Source organism: Sinocyclocheilus grahami, unplaced genomic scaffold (assembly GCF_001515645.1).
Source record: "Sinocyclocheilus grahami isolate Dianchi unplaced genomic scaffold, SAMN03320097.WGS_v1.1 scaffold2102.1, whole genome shotgun sequence".
NCBI classification, from domain to species: domain Eukaryota; kingdom Metazoa; phylum Chordata; class Actinopteri; order Cypriniformes; family Cyprinidae; genus Sinocyclocheilus; species Sinocyclocheilus grahami.
Window position 1 is genome coordinate 48,168 of NW_015507281.1, and position 10,881 is coordinate 59,048.

The 10,881-nt window shown below is 40.9% G+C and overlaps 1 protein-coding gene and 1 pseudogene across 1 annotated transcript; one reads left to right on the forward strand and one right to left on the reverse strand.

Moving 5' to 3' along the window:
• Window positions 1-1,971, reverse strand: part of LOC107574050 (gastrula zinc finger protein XlCGF52.1-like) — a 6,141-nt pseudogene extending 4,170 nt beyond the window's left edge.
• Window positions 1,972-3,501: 1,530 nt separating this feature from the next.
• LOC107574051 (gastrula zinc finger protein XlCGF7.1-like) lies at window positions 3,502-10,069 on the forward strand. Its single transcript, XM_016260522.1, has 3 exons — window positions 3,502-3,537; window positions 4,519-4,600; window positions 8,732-10,069. The coding sequence occupies exons 1-3, from the start codon at window positions 3,502-3,504 to the stop codon at window positions 9,451-9,453; spliced, it is 840 nt and encodes a 279-aa protein (XP_016116008.1). The 3' UTR covers window positions 9,454-10,069.
• The last annotated feature ends 812 nt before the right edge of the window (window positions 10,070-10,881 follow it).

The window sequence follows — 10,881 nt, forward strand, 5'->3', positions numbered from 1 at the left end:
TAATTACAACTCAATACTTCATAACAATGTGAGACTTTTGAAGCAAATACCAAGCCTCCAACAAAATGTTCTGTCGCTCATCACAGCTCTTCCACAGAAGACACCTTGTTTCTCCGCCCATGAACATGAACTACTGACCGTGATCTCAGACTGTGGTGATCTGGTTTCTGCACTGCATGCATCCTCATGTGTATCTTCAGCTGACTTTTAAAAGTGAAACTCTTCCCGCACTGATCACACGTGTGTGGCTTCTCTCCGCTGTGGATCTTCTCATGTGCATTCAGATTTGATGACAGACTGAAACTCTTGTAACAGTGTGAACACTTGTGAGGTTTCTCTCCAGTGTGGATCCTCTGGTGCAGGTTAGCTCGCTGTAATAAAAGTCTTGTCACACTCAAAGCACATGTACTCTCTCACATCAGCATGTATTTTCTGATGTGCTTTTAAACTTTTCAGCAATGAAAAACTCTTTGCACACACAGAACATGAATGCGGCTTCTCCTTCGTATGAACTGTCAGGTGTGTCTTCAGGTCTGATGACCGAAGAAATGTTTTGCCGCACTGATCACATGCGTGTGGCTTCTCTCCGGTGTGGATCCTCATGTGCTTTTTAAGATATTGTTTGTGTGTGAAACTTTTTCCACACTGGTCACACATGAACGGTTTCTCTCCTGTGTGGATATTCATGTGTTCTTTAAGGTTTATTGATTGCGTGAAGCTCTTCCCGCACTGATCGCATGCATACGGCTTCTCTCCAGTGTGGATCCTCATGTGATTTTTAAGGTGTACTTTTTGTGTGAAGCTCTTCCCGCAGTCATCACAAGTGAACGGTCTCTCTCCGGTGTGGATCCTCATGTGACGCTCAAGACTTTGCTTGAATGGGAAACTCTTCCCACACTGAGTGCAGGTGAAAGATTTCTCGGCTCGTCTTTTCTTTAAAAATAGCTTTTTAGTCTTCGAGTGTCTCAAAGGTTTATCATGATGTTTCTCCTCCACTTCACTCAGTTCTTCTCTCTCCTCGCTCTCTTCCATCAGCTCTGAAATAAAAGAAAAAAAGTTAAATTTTAGTAAATAAAAAAATTATTCAAAGCTAGAAATATGAAAGTCAGCACTAATGTAATAGCAGAAAGTAGATGACTGCTATACAATATTATGATAATTCTGTTGCATTTTTATAAATTAATTGAACAATCGGATGCAAAACATCAGGCACAAATCCCATGTTTCTGTAGAGAGAGCTATTAAATACAGTGCCCTCCATAAGTATCTGGACAGTAAAGACAGTGATGAAATAAGAATAAGAAACAAATTACAAGCAATAGGACAAAAAAAACTACACTAAGAAATGCTACATACGTTGTTTAAATTAATCAAAACACTGCACATTCTTCACTGTGTAAATTAATATATATTATAATAGTAAGTAATATATATAGCTTATTTCTAACGTTTAATCACTTGTTTTCCAGTATACCTGAAATGCGTAAATGTTCTAATTGCAATTCTGTAAAGTTTGGTGTTTACTGTTTAATGCTGAAAGAAATGGCAAAAATCACAATATTGTTAGCTATATTGAGAAATGTTCAACATTCTGTTAACCTGGATGCAGAAACTTGAAAACCAGATATAATATAAATGTAAAGTAAAAAAAACTGAAGTAATTGTCTGATGTTGACACTCGATATGAAAGTTTCTCAAACCTTCCTTTACTGACCTTTTGTTGAAAACTAAAAATGAAACGATAAGATGAGTACAAACTGTTTATCTTTCTAACATGAATGTTCTTCAGCATCGTGAATGAAGAATAAACACCAACCTGTTAGTTCCTCAGTATCTTCAGTGTGTTTGATTCTGCAGGGCTCTGGATCTCTCATCTTCTCTCTGTCCTCTTTAATAAACTCAGTCTTTGATCAGATCTCAGCTCTTCCTGATGCTCTGATGCTCGTCTGCACTTCTGAACTGATGGAGATCTTCCAGCATTTATTGCTGAACTGCAGTGGGAGGAGCTTCACTGATGATGGGAGGAGCTTCACTGGTGATGGGAGGAGCTTCACTGATGATGGGAGGAGCTTCGCTGATGATGTGATTGCAGTGTGGGAGGAGCTTCGCTGGTCATGGGAGGAGCTTCACTGATGGGAGGAGCTTCACTGATGATGTGATTGCAGTGTGGGAGGAGCTTCACTGGTCATGGGAGGAGCTTCACTTGTGATGGGAGGAGCTTCACTGATTATGTGTTCCATAGTGGGAGGAGCTTCACTGATGATGAATTCCAGAGTGGGAGGAGCTTCACTGATGATGAATTCCAGTGTGGGAGGAGCTTCACTGATGATGAATTCCAGAGTGGGAGGAGCTTCACTGATGATGAATTCCAGTGTGGGAGGAGCTTCACTGATGATGAATTCCAGAGTGGGAGGAGCTTCACTGATGATGAAATCCAGTGTGGGAGGAGCTTCACTGGTCATGGGAGGAGCTTCACTTGTGATGGGAGGAGCTTCACTGATTATGTGTTCCATAGTGGGAGGAGCTTCACTGATGATGAATTCCAGAGTGGGAGGAGCTTCACTGATTATTAATTCCAGAGTGGGAGGAGCTTCAGTGACGATGAATTCCAGAGTGGGAGGAGTTTCACTGATGAATTGCAATGTGGGAGGAGCTGATCTGCCAAAATCAAAAATATATCTCTGAGTTACTGAGTTCATTTTTATACTAATGGATAAGAGAATATAAATAATGTAGTGGTAATTTTTCCAGATAAAAATAATGGTAAGAAAAACAGTTGAAAGCATAAAAATAAAAAATAAATGTAGATATCTGTAAGCAACATATCCCCTCTGTCTGTTGACACCAATGAAACGAGCTTAAAGTGGCCATTTACTGGAGATCTGAAGACATCAGCTTAATACATGAGGTGAAAACAGGACTATTGTCATGAAATACAGAGTGTTTTCAGCAGCTGTTAATATTGATGAGCCTCAATCAACACTCATTCAACAAGACATTCAGGATCATCAGCGTGTGTTTGTGCGCATTCAGAATCAGTCTGAATGAACAATATAATGGCTTTAATGGGAAGACTCACACACTTAAATATAACCACTTTGTTACATCCAAAAAAAAAAGACATGAAACTGTGATCTGTGGGAGTTTTAATGAGTAATCGGTTTGAAATTTAAAGTGAATCTCTGTCTGTGACCTATTTTTACAAGGCTTTGATGTCTGATGATCAGAAAACATAAAGTTACTCATTAAAAAGAATAGTTGAACAGCACTGTCAGGGCCGTCTCACAATGTTCTTCCTCTGACTCTCTGTGCTGCGCTCAACGTGATTGTGTCCAACAACGGAAGCTGTTTTTTTAGTTCTGAAGACTCGTGTAAAATTAGATTGTTGTGTTTATTTTTGTCACCTTCTGATGTTAGAGCTTCTGTCTGAGAAACACAAAGCTTCTGGAACAGACTTCAGTTTTCTGGCGTCTCTGTTGAACCGCTACAAATAAACTCGATATGATTCTGTACGTCGCTGTGGCAGAATCTGGGCCCGTATGTATACAACTTCTCAGAAATGCTTTTAAGAATAGACTTAAGTGTTAAAAAATTCTTCGTAAAAAGTAGGACGTTTCTAAGAGTGGGAGACTTAATAATTAAAAATATAAATATAGACCAGTGAACTCAGCTTTATGAGGTCATTAGCAACATTAAGTGACCGGTTTAGCTTCAGTTTCAGCTACCTTCAATTGAAAGCAGTTGGCAACACTGTGTCCATCAGTGTTTTTTGTCCTTTGTATTCTGATGTTTGGGGTCATAAACCCCCTCCGCACATCACTTTTGGCCAGTTGTGTCTGCGTACCGTCATCACCGCTGCACTGCTGCATTTGTCCACATTTCCAGCCAGAAAAATGTAATTACTACTTTCATTTCTGCAGTTACAGCATTGACCTGTTGAGCGGAAGAGGTTATTACATTTCTTACTGTGTCAGTTACACACAAAAAACTAAGTTTGTATTGTTTTATCATCTCCATATCATCATGTAACTCCAGTACGTCATATCTTTGCTGGAAAGTGTGCGTCTGCTCCTCTTTGCTGCCGTCTTGTTACTCCTAACTAGATTAGGAGACCTCTCCGGCTCTCTTAAATAATTTAGGAGCCGAGACCTAGTTTTAACACTTCGGAACCTTTATGAATCCCTCTTATTCTCAAGTCTAGGATTAAGAGTTACATCTTTCTTAGACTGTTGGCACAAATGTGACTCCGAGCGGCTTCATGCACACGGCTCCTGGTGTCCACACGTGTTCATGCCTGTGTGGTTATTCACTGCATGCCTACACACAAATCTGTGCATGAATATATTTTAGAGAGTGTCTAACCAATCTGTTCGAGGTTAAATGTAAATAACGCTGATAATGAGGCTATATGAGTAATGCAGAGTTAGGATGAGATGCTTGCTGCACAGTAAGAGCTGCTGCAGGGTTTCTCTGACTGAGTGCAGAAAATCATTTGTCCTTTAATTTGAGGTTTTTCAGAGGACTTTAATTCTGCTCTGCGGCGTGACGTCACAAGCCTGCGCGCGCGCCCCCGCGTCTGATGTGCTTCGGCTCGAGAGAGGTCTGTGTGTTTAACTGTTAGAACCCGTTCAGTCAAATATATAGTGTTTAAGCGACGCACGATTAATGATCTGCTGTTGAATGTGACATTGTAGTGCTTTATCTAACATTAATCAGCGTTATTTAGTGAGTAACAGAGTAACACACGAGTAACAGAAGCGGTGCTTCTCTAGTTTGCAGACTGTTATAAAAAGAAGAGGGGATGCCACACAGTGGTAAACATGGCCTTGTCCCAACTTTTTTGAGATGTGTTGATGCCATGAAATTTAAAATCAACTTATTTTTCCCTTAAAATGATACATTTTCTCAGTTTTAACATTTGATATGTCATCTATGTTGTATTCTGAATAAAATATTGAAATTTGAAACTTCCACATCATTGCATTCTGTTTTTATTCACAATTTGTACAGTGTCCCAACTTTTTTGGAATCGGGTTTGTAAATAAAAAGTCAAAATATATACAATATATATATATAATATTAATTTGACATATTAAGGCCAAATTTCTTCTTCAGTTATACCCCCACTCACTCACATTATCAACACCTCTCTTCACTCTGGTACATTTCCCACAGCATTCAAGCGGGCTCGGGTAACCCCACTGCTTAAGAAACCCTCTCTACATCCAGCACTTTTAGAAAACTACAGACTGGTAGCCCTTCTTCTGTTCATTGCAAAGACACTTGAGCGAGTTTTGTTCAACCAACTTTCTATGTTTCTTGCACAGAACAACCTCATGGACAGCAACCAATCTGGCTTCAAAAGCGGCCACTCAACCGATACTGCACTGCTCTCGGTTACTGAAGCCCTGAGACTGGCAAGAGCAGCTTCCAAATCCTCAGTACTCATCTTGCTGGATCTGTCTGCTGCTTTTGACACTGTTAACCACCAGATCCTCCTGTCCTGTCTCATCCTCATGAAGATGGGCATCTCAGGAACCGCACTCCAGTGGTTTAAGTCTTGCCTTTCGGGTAGGTCGTTCAGGGTGTCTTGGAGGGGTGAGGTTTCTAAGTCACAGCTTCTTGCTACTGGGGTTCCTCAAGGCTCAGTGCTTGGACCACTTCTCTTCTCCATCTACATGCCATCTTTAGGATCTGTCATTCAGAAGCATGGCTCCTCCTATCATTGCTATGCTGATGACACTCAACTCTACTTCTCATTCAAACCAGATGATCCGACAGCAGCTGTTCACATTGCAGCCTGTCTGACAGACATTTCTGGCTGGATGAATGTTCATCACTTTCAACTCAAACTTGCTAAGACAGAACTGCTCATTGTCTCAGCCAACCCTGCACTTCATCACAACCTCTCTATACAGATAGGTTTGTCAACCATAACTCCTTCCAGGACAGCCAGGAAGCTTGGAGTTGTGATGGATTATCGGTTAAGCTTCACAGACCATATTTCTACAACGGCCCGGTCTTGCAGGTTTGTCTTGTACAACATTAGGAAGATTAGACCCTTCCTAACAGAGCAGACCGCACAACTCCTTGTCCAAGCTCTTGTTCTCTCCAGACTGGACTATTGTAATGCTCTCTTGGCGGGCCTTCCTGCATGTACTATCAAGCTTCTGCAACTGATCCAGAATGCAGCAGCCAGAGTGGTCTTCAACGAGCCGAAGAAAGCTCATGTCACACCTCTCTTCATCAGCTTGCACTGGCTGCCAATAGCTGCTCGCATCAAATTCAAGGTACTGATGCTTGCCTACAAGACCCACTGGCGCTGCACCAATATACCTAAACTCGCTAGTTCAGATCTATGTGCCCTCCAGAAGCTTGCGTTCTGCAAATGAACGATGCCTCATGGTGCCATCCCAAAGTGGCAAAAAATCACTCGATGACCTTTTCCTGGACTGTCCCCAGCTGGTGGAACGACCTGCCTATCTCAATCCGAGCAGTCTTTAGCCATTTTCAAAAAACATCTAAAGACACATCTTTTTCGCCATCACCTGACCAATTAATACTTACACTTACCAATTCTGTTCTATTCCTTTCCACACACTCCTGGTGTCAGAGTTGCTGAAGTGGTCTTCAATACGTCATCTATAGCTGGCTTGTGCTTTTTTTTATGCCCTTCTTAAGATTGTGTTTAGCTACATGGTATGCTTTGGGGTCACCACATTTAAAGGCATTTTTGCATGTTCTCAGAAGGTTTTTCCCTCTTTGTTAATCCATTGTTTCTGATTAGCATACCTCTTTATTGTCTTCTCCACCGTAACATTTCCTACATGGCTGTTAATGCAGAAGAGTACAGTGGCTGTGCATTCCTCCAGGTCTGGCACATTTTCATGGGTTGCACTATCTGGGATTTGTTCGCAGATGCAGCAATCAAAACAGTCCTGAAGCTGTGCGCTATGGCATCCTCTGGCCAAATCTTGACTGTTTGAATGATGGGTCTTGACTTGCGAATGAGAGGTCTGTATGCTAGGGTCAGAAACAGTGAGAGGTGATCAGACTGACCAAGAGAATGGCTGGGGAAGGCTCTGTGTGAGTCCTTGATGTTAATGTACGCGTGGTCCAAAATATTGGAACATCTGGTGTAACCTTTCACATGCTGATAAAATTTATGGAGCACTGTTTGTAGATCAGCTTTGTTGAAGGCTCCGTCTGGGGGAGCATCCTGCCGTTTGCAGATAGCTGAGTTTAGCTGTGTTAGCGCTAGTTTGACATAGCTTGTTGTGGAATATAAACTGCTACAAAGATAACGGAGAACACCCGCGGTATAGAAAACGGTCTACATCTCAGCATGAGATACTATAGATCCAGTTGAACATTAGCTCTCGGCTGCAGTGTGGTTGGTACACCAGTCTTTGTTGATATAAACACAAAGACCCCCTACCCTTCTCTTACTGGAGTCTTGAGTGCGGTCTGCTCAGTATAGCGTGCGGCTAGTTAGCTTTATCTGGGATTTCCGCACTCAGCTACGTTTCCATGAAAATCAGCGCACAACAATCCCTTCGGGTCCATTGCCACAGCCATACTTTGTCCATTTTGTTGGTTAATGCTCAGACATTGGTTCAAGTAGTTTTCACATCTTTTTGGCTACATTTACACTATTGCATTTTCGCATGAGGGTAAATGATTTGTATGAGTTTATGCCTATTTCTTAACAATACAGAGTGTTTTGTGAGAAATGCTAAGCAGATGTAACGATTAGCTTGACATAAAAGGCTACAAATAACATATTTCAGCAACATTATATGGCCAAAACACATATTAGATCGTCTATGGTATGGAGGCAATGCGGTCGGTGCCTAAAAAGTATTGAATTTGATACCCAGCCCTAGTTATAAGGGGTTTGCTAACTAACTTAGGTGTGTCCTAAAGAAAGTGCCAAGTTAAAAATATTGAGAGGTTCTGAGATTACATGTAACACCGCTTACAGTAGTTTACTACTAATAAAATCTAGTAGGATAGCTGCTGATATAGACAGCTGATTCCTCTCACGCAAGTGCAGAAAGCATGTGTTAAGCTGCCTTTACGTGCTATCGGACATTTCATATTTCCCACTTATGAAGTTGTGATTACGAGCTTGACGTATTCAAGTGCTTTAATTTCAGAAAGAATCAAATGTAGCATCCCATTGGTTGACAATCATATAAACATTCACCGCGCTATACATGCAGTTTGTTGACAATCCTGGACTTTTGGTCAAATACATGCTTGTAAATCATACAATATGATCGTTCATATCTAGCCTATAAATACATTACTTTAGTGATAAGACAAAGGGATGTAGTTGTTGTGAGAACAGCATTGACAGCAGCAATGGTTGTCCCCTCCACCATGTTTAAAGAGTATGACCCGCTCAACTCAAACTTCTAGTATCAAAATTATTTCAGAATTTCCCAGTAGTAAATACGACTTTAGAGGTCATTCACGTCCAATTTCCGATTAGGAAACTCGTATTTATGATAATTCCGATTGCACGTGAAGGCAGCACTAGTTTGCAGCGCTGTGTTCAAGCGCAGCTTTTGGTTCAGATCAACAACACAGTCGGCTTTCAACACTGATAGTTCTTTGAAGTCGGCTTGATGTGTCCCGGCTTTAAAAGCTTTAATGTTGCTTTTCACATCTTTTGCTTTGTTGCCTCAAACTGTGGTTAACTTGTATTTATCTTTTTTTGCTTTAGACCAGCTGGTGCTGAAAGAGGAGAGTCAAGATCCGAATGAAATGGAACAGACAGATCAGTGTGAGAAACACCATGATTTCATAACTGGTGAAAAAGCCACACAAACTAAAACGGCTTCTATCCGAAAAAGAGCTCAGAAAACCAAATCTGACAGCTCTTTCACCTGCCATCAGTGTGGAAAGAGCTTTGCTCAACAAGGAGCCTTTAAAAGGCATATGAGAACTCACTCGGGAGAGAAGCCTTACACCTGCCAACAGTGTGGAAACTGTTTCACTCAAAAAGGATCTCTTAACAATCACATGAGAACTCACTCGGGAGAGAAGCCATTCACCTGCCAACAGTGTGGAAAGAGTTTCACTCAAAAACCACACCTTCAAAGACACATGAGAACTCACTCGGGAGAGAAACCTTACACTTGCCGTCAGTGTGGAAAGAGTTTTACACAGAAAAGCACCCTTCATTCCCACATGAGCATTCACACTGGAGAGAAGCCTTATATATGCAAACAGTGTGGAAAGAGTTTCCCTGCAAAACAAAACCTTAAAGTCCACATGAGAGTTCACACTCAAGAGAAGCCTTACTCTTGCAAGTATTGTAGGCAGAGTTTCACACATGCATGCACCCGTAATTACCACATGAAAATTCACACTGGACAGAATGTGTTCAAATTCGTTGTGGAAAGATCCTCACAACAGAATTTAGCCTTAAGTGTCACAAGATGATTCACACTGGAAGGAAACCCTTCAAATGTGCTCAGTGTGGAAAGAGTTTTATATGTATGGTAAGACTTAATTACCACATGAAGACTCATTCGGCAGAGAAATGCTGTAAATGTGCTCAGTGTGGAAAGCGTTTCAGTCATAAATGTAGCCTCAATATTCACATTAAAAAACACCACACTCAGTGGCCCTGCAATTTAAGATAGCACCAAAAAATAGGTATCTGTTTGAAATTAAGACTGCGCTCACACCACAGCTGAATGTGTGCTGTAATTGATTATGGCACCTTCATAGCCATGTCTTTTATTTGTGTTCACTTTTTTTTATATTTGTCATGGTCTCCTGTATCCACACCTGACTGTCTCCTTTGCTATAGTTTCAAATATTGCAGTAGACACTAATTTCGATTGTATGGAGACATTGTGCCGTTCAGTTTACTGGTAACTTGGAATCAAAATATTACCTTTCGTTCTTACTGTGAAATGCCACATGTAACTACAAGGTTATAAATAAAATGGTGAACTGCATGAAGTATTGAACATTGCACTGAATTATTTGATGTATGTTTAGTGAGAGAATGCCCATGTAAACTTGTTTCCAGTCAAGTCACCTTTATTTATATAGCACTTTTAACAATACAGACTGTGTCAAAGCAACTGTACAGCATTAATTAGGAAAATAGTGTCAATAATGCAAAATGACAATAGTAAACACTAATTTTTCAGTTAAAGACCGTTCATCATTGAATTCAGTGATGTCAACATCCAGCTCAGTTCAGTTTAAATAATATCTGTGCAATCAAGTCAACGATATCGCTGGAAATGAAGTGTCCCCAACTAAGCAAGCCAGAGGCGGTAGTGGCAAGGAACCTAAACTCCATCAGTGACAGAATGGAGAAAAAACCTTGGGAGAAACCAGGCTCAGTCGGGGGGCAGTTCTCCTCTGACCAGACAAAACCAGCAGTTCAATTCCAGGCTGCAGCAAAGTCAGATTGTGCAGAGGACTCCATAAGTAATAAACAAGACTTTAAAATCTATACTAAGTTTAATAGGTAGCCAGTGCAGTGTTGACAGAACCGGGCTAATATGGTCATAGTTCCTGGTTCTAGTAAGAACTCTAGCTGCTGCATTTTGGACCAGCTGGAGTTTGTTTATTAAGCGTGCAGAACAACCACCCAATAAAGCATTACAATAATCTAACCTTGAGGTCATAAACGCATGGATTAACATTTCTGCATTTGACATTGAGAGCATAGGTCGTAATTTAGATATTTTGAGATGGAAAAATGCCGTTTTACAAATGCTAGAAACGTTGCTTTCTAAGGAAAGATTGCTATCAAATAGCACACCTAGTTTCCTAACTGATGACGAAGAATTGACAGAGCAGCCATCAAGTCTTAGAGAGTGTTCTAGGTTATTACATGCAGAGTTT

Excerpts from the sequence above, each read along its gene's own strand:
- LOC107574051 (XM_016260522.1), top strand. The coding sequence starts at position 3,502 with ATGATTCTGTACGTCGCTGTGGCAGAATCTGGGCCC. Across the intron at positions 3,538-4,518 it reads CTGTGGCAGAATCTGGGCCC|AGGACTTTAATTCTGCTCTG; the intron begins GTATGTATACAA and ends GAGGTTTTTCAG. Across the intron at positions 4,601-8,731 it reads TGTGCTTCGGCTCGAGAGAG|ACCAGCTGGTGCTGAAAGAG; the intron begins GTCTGTGTGTTT and ends TTTTTGCTTTAG.